This window comes from Chlamydotis macqueenii, chromosome 4 (genome assembly GCF_036417535.1).
Source record: "Chlamydotis macqueenii isolate bChlMac1 chromosome 4, bChlMac1.mat, whole genome shotgun sequence".
Lineage (NCBI taxonomy): Eukaryota > Metazoa > Chordata > Aves > Otidiformes > Otididae > Chlamydotis > Chlamydotis macqueenii.
This window is the reverse complement of record NC_141559.1, coordinates 54,404,742-54,424,780: the sequence shown is the minus strand read 5'-3', so window position 1 is coordinate 54,424,780 and position 20,039 is coordinate 54,404,742. Positions and strand designations below refer to the sequence as shown.

At 43.7% G+C, this 20,039-nt stretch overlaps 1 protein-coding gene across 5 annotated transcripts; it reads left to right on the top strand.

Annotated features, from left to right (window-relative positions):
• Window positions 1-12,289: 12,289 nt before the first annotated feature.
• On the top strand, window positions 12,290-19,415 carry SRD5A3 (steroid 5 alpha-reductase 3). Of its 5 annotated transcripts, none has more exons than XM_010130528.2 (5): window positions 12,290-12,532; window positions 15,267-15,418; window positions 15,836-16,030; window positions 17,360-17,482; window positions 18,021-19,415. In XM_010130528.2, exons 1-5 carry the CDS (start codon window positions 12,342-12,344, stop codon window positions 18,278-18,280), a joined length of 921 nt encoding a protein of 306 aa, XP_010128830.2. In that variant the 5' UTR covers window positions 12,290-12,341; the 3' UTR covers window positions 18,281-19,415. The 5 variants fall into 5 exon arrangements, with proteins under 5 accessions (XP_010128830.2, XP_086602789.1, XP_086602790.1 ...); XM_086746663.1 differs by having other exon boundaries at window positions 15,833-16,030; XM_086746664.1 differs by having other exon boundaries at window positions 15,267-15,422; window positions 15,840-16,030.
• The last annotated feature ends 624 nt before the right edge of the window (window positions 19,416-20,039 follow it).

Below are 20,039 nucleotides of genomic sequence, written 5' to 3'. Positions count from 1 at the left end.
CATAGGAGACCAAGGTATAAGTCCCTAGAGTGAGAAGCTGAAGCCACAGAAATTCAGATTAGAAATAAAGTGCGAGCTCCTTGCCTGTGAGGATAACTAATCACTGGAACAACTGATTGTGGGAAATCTCCACCATTGAAAACTTGTAAATTAAGAGTAAATGTTCTTTTATTTCCTAAATTACATTCTAGGTCAAACTTTGAGAGAAGTCTCACATCTTTGCTGGGGAAGAAGGAGGCCTATATGATCACAGTGGCTTCAGAGTCCATAGCACTTTCAAAACTTAAGTTACAAAGACTGTTTGATTAGAATTATTTAAAATATCATATAAGGAAAAAGTAAAAACAGAAATGTAAATGTTCTGTTTATTCTTTTCTCAATTAAATATCATGGAAGTGTACACATTTTCACAAAACATTCCATCTGAAATGAATAAAAAAAACCCTGCTTCTAAGTGCACCACTGGGAACTTTGGCCAGCTCTAGTTTCAAAATACAGCTTGAGCACTCTGTGCTTGCTGTTCCTTTTTCTGCACAAACCTCCATTTGAGAGCAATGCAAACTGTGATGCTACAAGAAACTCAGGACTGGACACTCTACACGTGATTTCAACTCAGGCATAAAACAATAGAGGTGATATTTTATATGTAGCATCACTAATGTTCAACAGCTTCTTTGAACGTGAACATTTTAAAATGAGTGCTCTGATCTTTTTTATTATTATGTTTCATTAAGAAGCAGTTTAAAAGTTGAACAAACCTTTTCATGTCTTCTCTTGAGATTTATCTTTTCATGTCTCTATGGTCTATATTTCTTTTGTTCACACCATAAATCTACGTTCCAAGCCAGATACTTGCAATAAGTCTATAAAGAAAACAGAAGGAGGTGTGGTAAGTTTATCAGCTTGAACCACACATTTAAGTTTCTGGTGTACATAAAAATTCCAGACTTAAGTCTCTTGACTCTCCCTTCCAAAACATTTCCTGCATGTTTTTTTTTTTTTAAAAAAGAGAGAGAGAGAGAGAGAGAAAGTGAGAGGGTGATTTTTGTATGGGAAAGATACAAAATACAGTTAATTTTTAAAAAAAAATCTCTAACAGCAGAATTCATCGGAACCTCAGCAGCAGCATGTTCAGATTAGCCCCACTGTCAGGACTCACCAACCACATTTGGTTTCCACAGCAGAAAGAATGGAGGCAAGTAAGATGCAATCATATTTCTTGCTAAGATTTATGCCTTTTCTTCATTTCCAAAGAGAAATGAAGAAAAAAAAATCCCCTTTTGTTTCCCTGGGAGCATACCAGGGTTTCGGTACAGACCACACTGGAGCTTCTGCAAGGTGAGGTGGAAGGAGCCAGCCCCCATCATGCAAGGGCTTGGCGCTGCTGGTGGGCAGCAGAGGGATGGCTCCATGTCAGTCCCAAAATCAAGAATCCAAAACCCCAGAGTGGAAAAATTAGTGCTGCACAGAAATTTCTTTGTTTTTCCTCCCTGGTATCTCAAAAATCCTGTATCATAACAACTTAGTCCTAGTCACGGATAGACTTGAGCAAGTAACAGAGAACTACATGGAGTTATTTTCATTTCCTCCTAAGTAGCCTCTTCTAATTCAGCAGATCACTTTCCAAGTCTCTCTAGACATAAGTGGAAACAAATGCCACATGCAGATAAAAGGAAGGAACCGAGCAGAGGAAAACATCCACTGTCACCGCTTTTTTAGGTGTGACAAACACCTAAGCTGCCTCTCCAGCATAGATATGGTTCACTGGAAACTAAACTATCCTTTTCCTGAAGTTCTCAAACAAGCTGGAAGGTGTTGATTCCATTAGGAGGTGAATTAGTCAGGACAGTGGGCTAAAACTGTCTGGAACGGGGTGGAATGAAGAACTAGAAATTAGATGCGTCTTTCCTCACCCAGGTTGGATGTTCAGAGGAGCTCCTCAAGCAGGTCAGGAGTGGAATTTAACCAAAGAGGTGGTCTTGGTAGGAGATACCAAATCTGGAGATTTCCATCAGACTCTCTGATCATTAAGCAGAAGAGATACTGTTAAAATTTATTTTTCCAGAGGCTGAGAGGAAGCAGGAGCCATTGTTCCCTGGACACCAGGTCAGGCAGGGGCTGAGGGCACACAGAGAAACTCAGGATGAGTGTTGCACAGATGGTCCCATCAAAATGCAGGAGTGATGAGCAGCAGGCTGGCCACTCAGTGGGGCTTCACAGTTCTTTCATACACTGCTTGTGACAGCCAGACGTCCAACTATCGTGCTAATAAATATGAGTAAGGTCCTGAGCTTATCCCTATTCAGCAAAGCCACTTAAGCTTGGGTTTAATCCTTTGCTGAATAGGGACAGGCTCCTAAGTCAGCCACAAGATAACTGAATTTGAAGTATGAAGGAGAGTCACTCTCGCCCAGTTAGAGCTGTGGCATGCCACGGTCTTGGCCAGCAGCATTCGTGCACCTCGCCAGAGCAGCCCTCCAGGCACAGACCCATCACGCGTGACACCCAGTGATTTTGCCCTCTGTCCCCGTCAGGGAGAGCAGGAGACAGGGCTGCTTACAGCCTTCTGAATTGCTATAAAGGACTGGCAGTGCAGTAGAGGTCTTAGTCTCTTATTGCCCCGTGCCCGGTCTACCCTGAGCGTTGGCTGGGACAAGCCAGCCTAGAAGGTTTAGTGCTCCTGCCTTGGCTGTATTTCTTCTTGCATCTATGGGCTGCATCGTTGGAAAGAAAAACCTAAATTGTTTATATATTGGTCCAAATTCCTGCTGTTTACATCTCCCCCTTTTTTTTTTCTTCCTTTAACTACTTCAGGACTGGGAGTGATTTCAGTAGGAACAGTACTCTGTACGTACAGCATATCAGAGCTATGGGCATAGCAGAGCGCGCGCATTGCTCTGTGCTCCCAGCACGAAGGGCAGAGGCGCATGCAAGCAACACGTCCCTACTGCTCTGACAGTCTTGTTGCTCTCATTCCAAGGGTTTAAAAGCCTGTCAGGGTAAGGTTTCATTAAAACAGTCTGGAAAGGGCAGCCTGCATCTCCTCCTAGGTAACAGTGCCAGCTCTGCGTGACCTCAGCTTTGTTTTGAGTCCGGACAATAAGAATATTTATTAGCTGCTGTCTCGCGCACTGATTGCTGAACAGCACACAAAGAATCTGGCAAGTCAGTCATGACGTTAGCCAAAGCTGCTTGCACTATCTGAACACAAGAGCTGAGATTATTTATCATCGGAGACCCCACACGCCTCAATCATATCTACCCGCTCATAACTGTTTATTTTTCTAGCCTCTGGTTCAGAGACCAACAGAGCAGCCTATGTCAGTGCAAATTTTAGGTAAGGCACTACAAGTAATCAATTTGTGGATGACCTTTAATTTGCTTTTACCACATCCAGACTATTTTTTTTAATATTATTTTGCCCAGCCGTGCAGACAGAAGTAAATGAGGTGGGCACCGGCATGCTTGCCTAACTGTATCACGAGAAGCCCTTCTGACTTCTCATGTGTCTATCAAACTGAGAAGACTGTTTCCACTGGGAGAAGATGCAGTGAATTTTTTCAAGTGCTTTAAAACCCTCAGCTCCCCTGGTTTGGCTGCTGCTGTTTTAAGAGATTTGCTTCTTAATTGTGTGCCCTCAGCTCAGGAGCTGATCCCATGCTGTCATGCATATGCCAGATCTGGTCGGTAAGGAAAGCTCAGCTCTCCAACCTAAAAATCACCAGGTATTTATCACTGATGAGCTGCATACGAACAAGCTTGCAGCATGCGGTGCTCTTCAGGCACTGTTTCTGTCTCTGTAGTCAATATTTATCACAATTCTAGGGGGGTGTGTAGTGTTGAGCCTCTAATAAATATTTATTGAGAAAATTACTAACACTTTCCTGATAAATATTTACTAGAGATTTTCTGTCAGGAAGCACACCAGGGAACTATTTCCTTAAAAAATCTGTTACTACAAAAAATCAACTAGAAAAGCAAGCCAGGACAAAAATTAATCCAACAGCTGGCAAAAAAAAGGAGTATACAAAATTAAGCATATGCCAGCAAGGGAAGAAGAACACAGTAAAGTAAGGGTTTGCCAGAATAAGATAAGAGGTGTGAGCTAAAGTGGAGCTGACTCTGTTCTTGCTCCCAGTTTCATTCAGAACTAGACTGTGATTTGTAACCAAAAGCTACAGATAAAATTAATTTCTTTTGAATAAAATCACATTCTTTTGCAGAGAGACACTTTCATTTGGAAATACCACAAATCCAGCACTCGTTTATCTCATTTCCAACCCGCACATCAGACTGAAAGCTTGAGCTCAGACGTATTTAGGATCAAGCCCTGCTATGATAACTCAGCAGTTTGAAGCACAAACCATATACTATTAGCACAGACCTTGCACGCTCTCTGTGCTGTCACCTTTTTGCCCTTTATAACAATGTGTGAATACTTGTATTCATAAGAAAACAAAGATGTTAACTTATCTTTCAGATACTGGACTGAGTTAATCAGGAAGAGTTAATTTGCCAGAATGATATTTATACAATAAGGATAAATGGGGAAAAAAAATGACTATTCATAAACAGCTTTAATTTCACCTGTGACATGTTTAAGTTTAGCAATGCAAATGATTTTCTACAGCTGTTTTTACAGCTGTTAACTGTACTTAGTAGTTGAAAATACAAATTTCTTTCTAGTCACAGGTCATGGACAGTAAGGGTGGATACACTGAACCGCTGTATCTTTCCCAAGGCAGGATCACCAGTAAGTATGAGCAGATACATGAATGAAGCCTATGTCTTCATGTTATAGCACAACTCAGCAAAACGCTGATAATATATGGAAAAAAAAATACACATGTGCATTCTGGAACATGGCAATAGCCTGGGATTTTCAAACTTAGTGTTTGCCTTGATGAAGCAGGCAGTATCATCTCTGGAACACAGGCACTTCCTTTAGCCTCCCATATCAAGGGAGAGGTACCCGCTCTGGGTGATGCTTATTTGAGAAGATGCTTCTGCTACTCACTAATAGCATTCCCATAGCCCACAATAAATGTGGGTGATGTTCTCCTGATGCCCTGGTATGGGATTTCATGTATAGCCTGGGTATCTAAAACAAACTCAGTTGCATTCACAATTCTCTATGTTCGCAACATTGCAATACAAAATGGGGAACCTCTTCTTTCCAAATGGGGCCATAGAAATATTTGAGATGTGACCAGATTCACAGTCACATTTTGAACCTGCATCTGCCTACGAACACCAAAGCATGAGGACTTCTTTTTTTCACTTTTTTTTTCTCCATGGCACATGAAATATCAGAGTTAGAACACATGTTTTACAAAATAAAGAGCCAATTCATAGCCAAGATTATTCTACAACACTTTTCAGAAAAGAAAAGGTCATTTTCAGCCCTTGCTGAATGACTCCCTTAGGTAACGAGTGGTAGAAGAGCAACTGCCCAAACTGTGGCCCAACCTCTATGGCCCAACTGCAGGCTCTTTACAAGAGTCACTGTACAGTTTCTCCAAGCTGTGTAAGTCGAATAAGCTGCTGGTCATGCTCATGCACGTTACAGCTTGGCTGCTCTGGAGTTTGGCCATACACAGGCCATACTTTTAGGCTGGCCCTCGCAACCTCAAAAGGGAAAGGAGTCACATGGTGACCCACCAAATGTGATGTAGACAAAGTCTTTCTCTTCAGATAGTTTTGAAGCAACTTTTATCCTCCTGGAAGAACTTCTACAGCCCCAGAGAACAGCAGCTATGTCCCAAACCTCCTTCTGTTTCCCAGCTTATGAAACAGGTACCAACATTAAAGTACTTTCCATTCACTGTCCCAGAGGGCGCAGGAAAAGGCCACTAATGCCATCCCTTTCCATGGAGTGGACAAAGCGGCGTTACAGTCTTCGTTTCCTTGAGGAAATTTTGACCCTTCTCAATTGCAAGCTATAAATGTTGCTATTACCTTTCTCATTGCCTGCCAAGTTTACTTAGAGCTTTCCCGCTTCAGCTTACAGCCTTGTTAAAACTAACTGGCCTCCATGGCTTTTATCAGCATTGGTCTTTCTCCTCTGGCAGGCAGTTGGTGCCTCTGAACTCTCAACTCTTGTATTTGAGTCTGAAAGTTTCAACAGGAATCTCAGGGAAAAACCTTTACTTTTGAACCCATGCCTGAATGCAGCCTGCCTGTTCCAGGAAAACGCCAATCATTTTGCAAGCAAATAGCTTCTGGCATGTTTCTAAAATAACATAAAGCAATACACAGAAGACAGACAGGTGAGTATATCTTCCATAAATCCTTTGAGGATTTTGGTACAGAGTTAGGCAATTATTTGCTACTATCAAGGGTCTGAATTCTGCTCCTGCCAAGCCCTGGGGTTGTATCATGGACCAGTGCCCTTTGACAAAGAAAGTATTAATGATTCATCCCTGAGAATTTTAAGTCATCTTCCCTGCTCTCATTTTAACCATCACTTACCTATAGTCTTAAGTAAAGGTGTATTTTTTTTTTCATTAAGCTAGTCTGCAAATAAAAATGATTCAAGTGATAATTATGAGTTCTAGGTAGTTTTCTCCCTTGCAAACTTCCTTAGATAATGATAGTCTTTTAAAAATCCAAATGCAGGTTCATATAGCAAAAAACTTGCCCAGACTTAGCCTTCCCAGCACGAGACCAGCCTGCGACCAATACCATATCATACAAGCTGGAATAAAGCTGCTTTTATTCCCACGGTGAAAATCCAAACTGTCTCACATTCCAAGTCAACTGTGTTGGCAAGATACTTGCTAGCTGCAGCTAAATAGCAAATAAGTCATATATCTTAGTATCCTAGCCCTAAGAGATGTGGAAGTCACATCTTCAAGTCGATGGATCTGTGTATATTAATTATGCATTAAGAGCTATGCAAACATAGCAGCGTTTATCCCAGGAGCACGGCACCAATCCTACACAGGAGCTCCCGTCTTATCAGAGAGTAATTCCTGCTTTCCATCAGCTAGTGGAAACACTCATGGTTTCTAATTTGAAAGCTAAGGGCACATAGTGATCCTTGAATGGTGGGAAGTCCATTTCAGTGCAAGTTTCTCACATCTCTAAGTACCCTTTTTTTTTGTGCTCTGTGATTTATGTTTTCTTGGCCCCAGTATCTCAGTATTATCTTCCAATGATTAAAACCAGTGGAGTACAGGCTAGTATTTTAACCTTCAAAATGTAACAATCTCTTGGCTTTCTTGGTTTATTTTCCCGCAAATCACGAATGTGTGTGACTTTACCCTATGATGCTAATTGGTTGAATCAAGGAATGTTTTAATAATTAACATTGCTAGACCCATTGGTACCAACCAACTTAATTAACACAGATTATCATGTCCCATAACCGAGTGTCTAGATTTTAGGGTTCTCGCCCATATTGGCTTTAAGCATGTTCATAAAGGTCTGAAGGACCATGGCCTCGATTTATACTTTCAAGGTTGCCCTTGTGCTAAATTCACATTCAATCTTGTCTCACAGAGATTACCAAGACGCCCATCTGTAGCTATTTTACTCAAAAGCTTTTTGGGCTTTGTTAGCAAATTTAAATTTTAATTGGAAAAAAAAATATGAACAAAGCAACCAGCCAAAAGTATCAGAGGAACTGAGTAATTTCCCTATTCTCCCTTATAAATTAAAAAAATAAACCAAAATCACAACATAAAATCAGTAGGTAAGCCTATTCAGTCCAGAGTTGCAGTGAAATCTGCTCTGGGCTGTCCAGTATATGATGCTGATTTTTGTCCGTGGCACAGATAAATTCCTTTGAATAATACGATGGTCTGAGTTGGAAATCTCCGAAGCAGACCTTTGCTGTCCCACCCCTAAAGGCATTTCATGAAGTGCTATCAGACATGGTTCACAGCAGCCCACACAAGTCCATCTCCGTGATACCTAAGTTTGAGCTATCATTCTGTTCTCCCCAGCATTTTCTATGTGGTTCAGCCAAGCCTTGACCCTCCTTCCCAACTTTTGTACAGCATCTTTTCAGGCTCCGTCTCCATTTCCCTCGGTGAACAAGTATTGTTTTGTTTGTTTGATGTCTCACAGCAGCCTAAGACTGTCCAGTCAGGTCTTCTTTAACAGGCAGGAAACATGAAGCAGTCACATATCCAGATAACTCTTTTGTGTGTCCCAGGCCTTTGTGAAAAAAGTGGTTTTTTTATCAAGGTGAAAGCTTTTTTTTTTGCATGACACTTATCGAACCAACTCTAGATCCAGGAGGATAAATATTGTATATCCATTTTTATTCTGGATTCTTTAACATTCTCTTTCCACCAGAAGGATCTTCACCAGGGAGGACAATTCAGCTTAACAGGCGAGACATTTGTGTTTAGGAAGAAAAAAATCTGGCACTCAGGAGATACATGTCTTCATCAGTTCTATTAGGAACCCACCTACCTAGTTTCAGCCAGATAGTTAATTTTTAGATCGGTAAAGTTAGGTAAGTTGAACTCCACCCATTAAGATGGGATAAGTGTCACACAGCTGAGCAAAAATATTTGCCACTAAAAGTGGCAACCACAAATGCTTGCAATTGTCAAATTACAACGCCTACAAATGCTATTGGTATATTGAGAAATTGCTAACGCCAGGAGGGACTGCGAGGTGAGAGCCCTGCAGCGCTGCTGGTGGAAGGATGGCCGAGAATGCCCAAGGATTGCGTGGGGAATGCTCGAAGGATGCCCAACGGATGCCTGAGGGATTCTCAATGGATACTCAAGGGATGCCCGAGGGATGCTCAAAGGATACCCTAGGGATGCTCAAATGATACTCAAGGGATGCCTGAGGAATGCCTGAAGGATGCTCGAAGGGTGCCCAAAGGATGCCCGAGGGATGCTCGAAGGATGCCCGAGGGATGCCTGAGGGATGCTCGGGGATCTCCCGGGCCCTCCCGGGCAGCAGGCGCCGGAGCCCAGAGCAGGGCAGGCGGGCTTCGGGGGAACCGCAGAGTGCTGGTGCCACCTAGAGGGAACGATTCGCCTAAAAATGGGGAAAATCATTATCGCACACGGCTGATACAATGTGCCACAGATGTACAGCACTGGGAAAAAAATCCTGGAGAGAAAGGTTCTTACTGCTGTGCAAAACCTACACACAGAGAAGAAGCAGAGTATAACTCACATCCTGTCCTCAGCATAACTTGTAAATAGAAATATAGCAGGAATACTCAAGATGACCAACTGCTGACTCCTCTCCCCTTCAAACCATTTCCCAGCCTCACAGCTGAATTCCTTCCCTTCTTCCTCCAGTTACCTGAACTCGGAGGAAATAGCTGGCAAACTGGAAGGCCAGCTCCTGCCTCCACATCTGGATGTCAGATCCTGCTTCCCTGCGCTGCTGTGACACCGTCCGCGGCTGGAGCCAGCTGGAGGGGTAGGTGCCTTGGGTGTCCGGAAAGTATTGACTGAGCAATCAAGAAAGCCTTGGGGATGCAACTGCACACCCTTCTGCAGATCATCAGCTTTGGTGAATGACCCCCCTAGCATCCCCCAACCCACTGCCGAACGGCCTGGCTAGCATCTGCCCACATAACTTAAAAACTGCTCTGCATTATAGCGGGAACAGAACGAGCACCCACATGTAAAGGAAAGATTGGTGCAAAAATGTAAGTCACCTCCTTTCTTCCACCGTTAAATCTGCCACCTACAATCTATCATTCACTGTGACAGCTACAGCGGTGATGATATCACACGGGGACACTGTTGGACCCAGGGGGCCGTTGCTGATGGGTGGACTCTGCAACTCTTCCATAGTAGGCTGGAGTAATTTCTGAGGAAGTGTTCACCAAAATGTTGTAGACCAGAGTGCTTTCCTCAGCCTTAAGCTGCTGCACATGGTCTCTGCCATGGGTTGGCCTGTGGGCATGGCATTCACACTATGGCCCTTACTCACCCCACAGGAAACCCCATATGGTAGCAGTCCTGGAGCCAAGGAATAAGACAGATATTAAAAAGGATCTGTTCTGTCACAGCTGTACTTCTCCTCAGACACTCATTTCCCTCTCTTCCCATCTGTATGTCCTGGTAGAGTGCAGAGCAAGACTTGGCTCTTTCTGACTAAATCCCTCTTTGTCTGGCTTTGCTGCTAGTAACACCGCGGTCAATGGAACACGGATGGTGACATAGGGTGCCATGGAGAAACAGTGCCTCAATCCTACCGGGCACTACAGACCCACACACAGAGGCTTCCTGTCCTCCATTCCTTAAAGAAAGGTTAATTGATTGAAACGAAATGTCATTAAAATGGCATCCACACTGGCCACCAAAATTGCCGAGCAAAGTTATTTTAAGTTTTAAGAGTTTACTGTTCAGACAAAAGCGGGATTCTTTTTGCAGGCTTCCCCTTGTTGCTTCCCCTTGCCTTATCTGTCTTGTGAAAGCTGTCAAAGGACCAGCCTGCAGAGACAAGGCTGCAGTGTGTCTTCTTCATGTTTCAGAGAGAAGCTGAGGCTGAAAAGAAAGATGTAAGTCTGCCATGCTTCAGAGAGACATGCTGGAAGGGTGGACAACCTCCAGCGGGTAGGGAATGCACAGCACAAGAGGACGTGGTGCCTCGAGTCAGGACCTGCAGAAACACATTGCTGCTGTGACCCCCAAGCTGTCGTGGGGGGCTCCCATCCCATCCCCACTTGCAAAGCAGACATGGCTGCTCACTGCCTACATACAGGGGTTACCCACATATGGCCTGCTCCTCCCTCCCACTCCCCAAAAATGTCCCCTCACCTGCTTGGTATCTTCATCTCCTCCTGATTACCCTGAACAATTAGCCATGAAATCTCCGAAACAGATTTAGGATCCAGTTACACTGAATGGACAAGAGAATTAGACTGAGCCCCAAACCTTGACATACATTATATTGACATTAAAATATTTATTATAACACATTATACAGATATGACTGGAGACCTACCATCATGTTTTAGCAGAAAATGTGAACTCCAATGATTTTTCCCCAAAGAAACGTTACTGATGTCATGAGTGCTTCAGCTGAGCATGTGCTGCTTTGAGGGATTCACTGAAAGGATAGATTAAAACAGTCACACATGCCAAAATACACTGGTAAAATGTAAAAATTCTCTTTCAATCAAGCCTGATCTACACCCCCCCAAAAAAAAAAAAAAAAACAACCCAAGCTATACAGGTCTGGTAGCTGGTTGGGATGCAATTAAAGCGCTTGTGACATAATTCAGATCTATATAGGAAAAAGTCATCAACACCTTTAGAGATACCTTGGGAGGTGCCACTATAAAGGCAGCCACACCATGATTGTGGAAGCACATCCCTATCAACAGAAGTTCTGCCAGAAGTCAAAAATCACGTGTGTACTTCAGGCCTGAAGCTCAGTGAACGGCAAGGGGGTGGCACTGCTTTATTGTTTCCATCTATTGATTTCATTATGATTTGAAGCAATGCTAAAGACTCATAAAATTAGGTTGTTCTGTATTTAAAGTCTTGGAACTACAATCCAACTATTTTGTCCTGGGGCTCCTGACTTAAAATCTTATTTGAAACATCTTTTGGTATCGCCTCGGCGGCAGTGAGTCACATAATTGACTCAAGTGATATTTGGTCTGATAAACCAACACCTGAATGTTCAGCCTGCCAAGTAACATTTGCGTTTCTTTTAACCAAAGGAAGGAAGAAATTTTAAGGAAATTTAAGGAAGACATTTTTTTACCATGAGGGTGGTAGAACACTGAAATAGGTTGCCCAGAGAGGTGGTGGATGCCCCATCCCTGGAAACATTCAAGGCCAGGTTGGACGGTGGAGATGTCCCTGCTTCTTGCAGCAGGCGGTGGACTAGATGATCTTTAAAGGTCTTTTCCAACTCAAACTATTCCATGATTCTGAGGCTTGGCCCGCGTCCCGGCGTGCGTGTAAGGGGGATGCAGGCAGTGCATTTTTCACGGGGGGTCAGAGGGAATGGTCTCCCTTTGGAGCCAAGCTGGTTGACTTCTCGATTTCTCAGGGCAAAAGAAAGGCAAGGAAAGCCTTTCCTTTCTTGTAACGACAAACCCGATACTATTATTAGAATAAAATTCCGGATATGGGACCCCAGATACATGTAACATGAAGGAGATGTCTGACGAGTGCAACTGAGGCGAGCCCCGAAAGGGGAGCGGGAGCACATGCCAGGCAGCACCAGAGAACTTCACTCTCCGCTCCCCGGGGCTCACCCGCCTCCCGGCTGGGCGGGCCGCGCTGTTCCCGAGGGCGGGAAGAGAAAGCGGAAGCGCCAGCGCCGCCGCCGCCGCCGCCAGGCCCCGGCCGCCCTCCGCGGTGGTAGGCGGAGCGGGGCGGGCCGGGGCCCGGGCCATGCCGGCGGTGCTGGCCGCCGCCTGGGCCCTGCTGGCAGTCGCCTTCCTGGCGGCGCAGCTGGTGGTGCGGCTTCCCGGCAGCGATGGCGGTATCTCCGGCGTCTTGCAGGATCTCATCCGCTACGGGAAGGCGAAGCGCGGCTACGGGCAGCGCCCGGCCTGGCTGCGCCTGCTCCAGGTGCCCAAGAGGTGAGAGGGCGGCGTGGGGGGCCGCGCCGCTCCGTGCGGGGCCGTCACCTGCCGCCATTTCCCTTCCGCCGCGGCAGCCTCGCTCTGTTTTTACAGATGGGGAGCGGAGGAGCAGTAGACTGCGATCGTACAGAGCCCGAGTGTCCCAGACTGGAACAAAAGCCTCATCCCTTGCATCCTAGCCCACGTAGTTATCTGCAAAACAAACCTTTTTGCGAGACAGAGGTCAGGGCCCTGGGAATGTGGACTCCTGAGTGTAACTCTGGCTACGGAAATACACCATGGGTTTACTGTCTTAAACCGATTCTCAGTCGTTGTCTTTGTCCTTCAAGGTTTATTTTAAAAATAAAACAGTATGTTAATGTAACTGTGTGAACAGTCTCTAGTGAGGCAAAAGAACTGCTGCATCACCCAAATACATCTCTTAAATGATAGTTAATAGGATAAAAGAGGGAAAAAGTAAAGAACCCTACAGCTTTCTATAAATCACTGGGATCTCATAGGTTTTGATCAGCTGAGATTCGTGACTATAACTGCCTTTGCCTTGAACACGACAGGATCTTGCAAGGCCAGCAGGACAGGCCTGGGAGGCCACTTAACCCGGAGATCTGATCGCCCCTAATGTAACCACCTTATTATCACTGACACATTTTGCATACGTAGCTTTCCGACCAAATGTTTAAAAAAAAGGTTTTGTGACGCACCATATTATTCATGCCAAGGTTATAATGTATTATCTTGGTTATCAGGCTTCTGGTTACAGAAAATTCCCAGGGATGCTTTTAAGCTCTGTGGTATCCTTAGTGAAAATCAGTGCTCGTAAAGGCTTTGTCTTTAATTGCAGCACATTGCCAAGTGCCATATTATTGAGGTAGGTTCTTGCTGAAGTTGAGTTTTCTCCAGCAGAAGTTTCCCACCACTTAAGGAAGTTGGTGTCCAAAGAATGTGACTTTTCAGGGAACTGGTGTTGAGCTCTCAATATCTACAAAGAAGTTCTGTTACTCAAGTAGTGACCTTGTAACCTTGCTAGCTGAAAGAACAGAGAAGATCCTGAACGTAGCCATTGAGGCATTTTCTACTTGCATTCGTCCGCACCTCATTTCCAAACAAGAGTTGTATTTTCATGGACCTAGGCTTGTTTTTAACTTTGCCATTCCATCTTGTCAAATGTTATGATTCATTTTGGGTTAGTTTGGCAAATACTAAACATTCCTGTCCTTGAAGGATGGCACATGTACTTACTGCAGTGCTGGATTGCTCTGTAGGTCAGATACATCCCCAGCATAATTGGGATTGCTGAAAGCTCGCAGGGCATGTCTGCTAAGCTGGCAGGGCTTGTTTGTGTGCTGGTAGCAAAAAGGAATGCATGTGGAGGAAGTTCTCCAGCGAATGAGACAGAAGTCTACTGAGTAACAGGAGAGCAAGGAAAGAGCTTGAAACTTGGAGATGGCAGTGAGTTTTTATCACTATACAAGTTCTATTTGTCTTCTAAGCAGAAAATGAGGGAGAGGGGCTAAATTTTACTTCTGCTGTTGTAAATCAGCAGAGCGAATGTTGCTGTCTCTGCTTGGTTGGAGGAGGAACTGAGAAGTGATTGTCTGAAGGTGCTACCAACTGCTGATGGGCAAGGTGCTCTGGAGCGTGCAGGGATGATCACTGCCTCTGTGGTTCTGACTTGGCCTCTGTATTGCTGTTGAGAGATACCCAAGCTGCTTCGGGAGGGGTCACTTTATTCATTTTCACTAAGCAAGGGTCTTGTAGCCCTACATCCCCCAAAATAAAAATTTGCATGTTCCAGAGAAATATAGTCTTCTCTGACTATGCAGTTATATCCTAGTTTTATACAAAAAGTTTCATTTTCAAGAGAAGGCCATCAGTGTCTTGCCGTGGTAAGTATTTCACCTCTTTGCCAGTGTTTCTAGAGGTCCTGATTTTTATTCATAGCCGGAAGGACTTCTAGTTTTAAAAGCAAAAGGAAATAGTGCATCACCTAGTTTGAGCTGGCTATCATAGGCTGTTTAACTCCATCCAGTTACCTGTGTTAACCGTAATGTCTTGCATTTCAGTAATGCCTCCTGTGCTTTTATAAGTGCATTATGGAGCTGGGGGATTCTTTGCTTTTTTTCAAAAAAGCGTGTGGTCTTGCCTTGTAATCACCCAGTGGTATTGGTGGTCTCTCCTTTTTTTCTATATGATTATTGCAGACCTTGAATTTGCAGAGGGACAAGATATTTTAGTGTACAGCTGAGTAATTACTTCTGTGTGCCTTTTACTGTCTGCATTTGTCATTTATGATCTTTAGCATATCATGTAATGCATCCACTAGAACAGAGAAAAATGATCGTGCTGCTAGATTTAACAGCCTGGAAATACCCAGAAAATTAATTTGGATGTGCTTTCAGTGGTGTAAATTATAAAGAAAAAGTTGTGCAGATCATGATTAGTTGTAAGCATTGAGGATGCCTTTGCCATGTGCGGTTTACAGTTTCTCCTCTTTAGTGCAGGTACAGTTAGCAAGGTAAGCTAAGTTAGAGGGTATTCTAGGCAGCATTTTGCTGGGGGAAGAAGGTGTTAGGGTTATTCCTGCTTGGTACCACTGGCGTCCCGAGTTCTCTGCACATTGATGTGGGGACCAAAAGGGAATGTACTCACCATCATGCAAGTGCGTCCTGCAGCTACATTTCTAACTAAGGAATGATGAGAACATTAATGAAGCCCCTTTTTGTTCCCACAGGTGGTTTACTCACTTTTATGTGGTTTCTGTGCTCTGGAATGGCTGTCTGCTGCTCTGGCTTTTCCGAGCTGAGTTCCTTGGAGGGTCACTCCCATCATGGATTCAGCCCGTGCACCGTGCCCTTGGCAGAGATTCTCAGAGCGAGGACACAGGCAAGTATTACAGCTATTATGAAGCAGCTATATAAAGTTAGAAAGCTGTACTACCATCCTGTGCTAAATTTTTTTTTTCAAGTGCTACTTCATCAACTGCTTTTAGACTAGGCTCCAAGTGACTTTCCTGGAATACCGAGTCCCCTTGTCATTATTCAAGGTAGAAATGATTCTAATTTATGGATATGATGGCTTTCATCAGTACTTTTAGGAGAAAGTGTTCTTAGCACCTTCTAGAAGTGATCTTACTGTGTTCAGCAGTGCCTCGGATGTAAAATATTTTTCCCAGTGTGAGGTTGATTTAAAATGAGAGTAATATTTTGCTGTGGGGAGGAAAAAAAATGGCCCTTTTGAAGCACTCTCAGTGTTAAATTGTTCCTATCTGTCTCAAAGCTGCTGTTTTTTATCTGCAAGCAGATAGTGAGCACTCCTCTGCGCTCCTGGTTCTCTTGCTGCTTTGGCTGCATAGCTGTCGAAGACTTGCAGAATGCCTCTGGACCAGCGTGTTTTCCAATGGCGTCATTCATATCGTGCAGTACTGCTTTGGCCTTGTTTACTACATTGCCATTGGCTCCACTGTGCTATGTCAAGTGCCTGCTAACATCAGGAATGGTAAGTGCCTGCCTAGTGGTTACCAAAGATGCAGCTTTGCTCTCATTTGTTTCCATTGTGGCAAATGGTTCACTCGGTTTCACAGAGGGCTGCTTGTGTGAGAAGGGTGTTAAATGATGAGATTTGAAAATACTTACTGTAATAGTTCAAAGTAGCTACATTTCAGTATATCACATAATCAACCAGCATTATGCACAAACACAGACACACTGACATGTGCTTTCGTATTAACCATCATTGCTGTTTCCTGAAAGACAGCTCACGTAGCTACTTTCAGGATCATTACCGATCAGTTTTGCATTGAGATGCATGTGCTTTATAAAGGACAGCAGTAGTTCTCAAATGCCACTATGCAACTTCAGTTCTCAAACTGGAGTTTCCTTTTTTGTTGTAAACTTTCCTGCAAGGCTGTCTCAGCCACCTCCTTTGTTTTCCGTTGAGAACTTGCCACTGCTCTGCCTGTCATCAGTCAGTCTCTTCTTTCCCCTCGCTACTGTAATGTGTCCATGAATACAGCAGAAATTTGAATTATATGACCTGTTTCTGCCAACACATTCCGCTGAGTCTCACAGCCAAGCTGTTCCCCTGCACAGATGAATCGTGAGCTGGTTGTAGCACTTCTGCCACAACTAGTTTTTGTAAGGTGGTCATTACCAGGTGTGTAACTTGAATGAAGTTTTTTTAACCATTTCCAACCAAATCAGCTGTAGTTTAGTCTACTGATTTTTTTTTTTTTTTTTTTCTTTTCAAAAAACCTTCAAATCTCCTGTGTGTAGATAAAGCCTTTTTCTTTCTGGACCTGTTTTCTACTTTTCGCATCGTGTAGATCCTGAGAGATGGTGTATTGGCTTGTACATTGGAACTCGTCCTTAATATAGTTAATTTTTTTTTTATGGCCTAAATGGTTCACATTGTGCGTGTGTGTAGGTGTATGTATGTATGTATATCATTCCCTGCAAACAAGACAAACAACTGCGTACTTATATGTTGACCTGAGCCATGACAACATCTTTAATTAGGATGAAAAGAATTATAAACTGTGTTGAATATTAGGTCTTAGGCGATCAATTATCTATCAGCTGTACATCGTGGTGTACCTCAGGCTTTTGGATTAAAAACTAGTAGGTATTTTTAGTATAGAGCAGTTAAGGGAAATGAACTACCAGCTGAGCGCTTAAATGATGCAGCATTTAAAAGCAGCTCTCAAGGGATTAGAGGCTCACTAGAATTTTGTAAGACAGTAACATTTTAAAAATGTATGCAATATTTGGGGATGATGCTTGGGAAGGTATTTCCTGGCCATATATTAATGGAATATATTTCATTCAGGAAAAGAGCTTTCTGTGCACGTTTCCTGGTATCACATCGTAGGAGTTGCGATGTACGTTTGGGCATCTCTTCACCAACACAGATGTCTTGTGATTCTGGCTAATCTTAGAAAAACTAAATCAGGTAAGACGTTTCATTTCTGCCAAGACTTTACTTAGATAATTTTTTCCTGCTTGTTTCGATAGGCTTCTGTAGCTTATCTGATACCTTAAAACACAAGTATTTTTCAGTTTCTGTAACGTAGCGCTCTCTGTAAGACCTTCAGTAGATTAAATTAAGCTATTTGGAAAAGAGCTCAGATGGCTGAATGAGGAGTGTGTATGTCTCTTATCTGTGTATATATAGTTTTATAAAACTTAAAATGAAGATCTGGCTTCTGGTAGCATAATAACAGACACATGCGAATGCTGAGGACTTATGCCACTCCTCGGGGACCTCCCTTTTTGTCTCCGTGTAGGCTAAAAATAGGTTTCCTTACTCTGTATTTGCGCAAACAGTCAGAGGTGGCATCTTATATCATTAAGAAGTGCAAAGCTGCCAGATCAGATGGAGGTGGATGATGATAATTTTAATGAGCATATTGTTCTGTAATTGTGACTAGAAGAGAAAAGTTTGTTTAATGCGTGTTATTTTCAACTAATTTCTTTCCATTTGCTTGCAGGAAAGGTCATAAGTCTGAGCCACAGTGTACCTTTTGGAGACTGGTTTGAGAGAGTTTCTTGCCCTCATTATTTTGCAGAACTCCTGATATATGTGTCTATGGCCATCACGTTTGGATTTGGCAACGTGACTTGGTGGTGTGTAGTGATGTATATTCTTTTTAACCAGGCACTGGCTGCTGTTTTGTGTCACGAGTTCTATCAGAACAACTTCAGCTCCTACCCAAAGCATCGAAAAGCATTTATACCATTTGTTTTTTAGAGTATTTCTTCTAAAGTATCTTTAATGCAAACTGGGAAATATTTTCTGTAAGGGAGCAAGAGATTTACATTTTACTAAAGCCAAGGTAAACTTGCAAATCTTCTCCAATTCTAGCTTAAAAGCTCATCACTTTATTGATAATCTCATCCATGTTATGAATTTATGTGGGGAAATGTAAGGTCTCTGCATATCATACAAGCTAAAAAAAGAAGATGACCTTAATTCAAACTGATGAGCTGCTAATTGGCTCTTTTCTGTTTTATAATTATACTTTATGCATAAAACACTTGCTGTTGTGCAGCAAGCCAAAATACATCTACATGAAAACTGTGTAGTGAAAGGAGGATGCAGGGAATCATTTGAACTACTGTATTTCCTACCTGGTCTAATATTTAAACATATTTTTTCCTAGTCTCTTTTCTTTGAGTCACGTCAGAGGGAGGCAAATTGTATATTGTCTTTCTGTGCTTCCCTGTGGATAATTAAAAGCAGCCACTGCTTTATAACTGCACAAAAACTGGTGGAGAAAGCTGCAGTGGAGGAGTGACTCATGCTCAGCGACGGAGGTAAACAGACCCATTCTCTGCATTCTCTCTTCTGCACCAAAGTCAGGATTCGTGGATGAAGACTCATTGTTTATCCCTAAACTGGGAAAATCATGGAATGTTCTCTGCCAAGAGACAGTAGAAGAGAATGTGCAGAAAATTAATGTTCTTGGCTACGGTTCTGTCATCCTTATTGCAGGCCATTGGAATCCCTCGTGTGTTAGAGGGGGCAGTTACGTGGGATGGCTGTAACCACGGCTACACTGGTTTTTAAACAGCCTGTGAGAGCAGATGTAACGAACTGCCACACAGAAAACACGTGGAAACCAGTACCTCACAAGCATTGCAAAGAAATTATTTACTGGGAAGATTATGTTACTCAGTATGGGGGTTTTTTTTGCACTTAACCATTGAATATTTTGGTCCTTTTCATGATACTGGAGTCATGATCCGTTTGCTGATGTAGCATATGGGTGCTGGTGTTTGTGTGTTTTCTACTTAACGTGTATATATTTTTTATATGAGAAGAGTTTTTATATGCTGAGATATATCTTATGAATTATCTAATTAAAATGGTTTAGTACACCTTATATTTCCATTGGTATGATTTTTCAAAACTGAGCTATGTATTTGCAAAAGACAAGCAATTACTTTGCACAGAACGTGCCTCCCTTGGCTCTCGCAGCCCTCTCTCCACATCCGTAGCCTGGAAACAACCCAGTCTTGGGACCGCATCTTTCCATATTTTTTTTTTCCCCACTGATTCTCGGGAGGCTCCCTGAGCCTGCCTCCCAGTGTCTCCCGTTTTACCGGCGTCCTGACTCCTGTTTCCCAGGCCGTTCGTTGCTTCTCAGGGAGCACGTTCCTCAGAATTATTAATTTTTTTTTTCCGCTTCACGCAGCCGGATGGCTTCCCGCCCCTCAGCGCCCTTTCCCTGCCCGTAGGCAACTCCGGGCGGCGGCGGGACGCGCTTCCACTCGCCCGCTCCCCTGGGAAAGCTGTAGAGCCGCCCTGCCCCTTCCCCTCTCGGCACCGGAGAAGCAGCTGGAAGCCACGGCCCGGGCCTCATCCCGAGCGCTGCGACGCCGCAACCCTTCCCCGCCCCGCACCGGGACCAGCAACGGCTCTGTACCGGTCGCCGCTCCCCAGCCCGTTCCCGTGGCGGCGGGGCGGGGCGAGGGATGCACGTCAGCGTCCGCAGCCAATCGGCGCG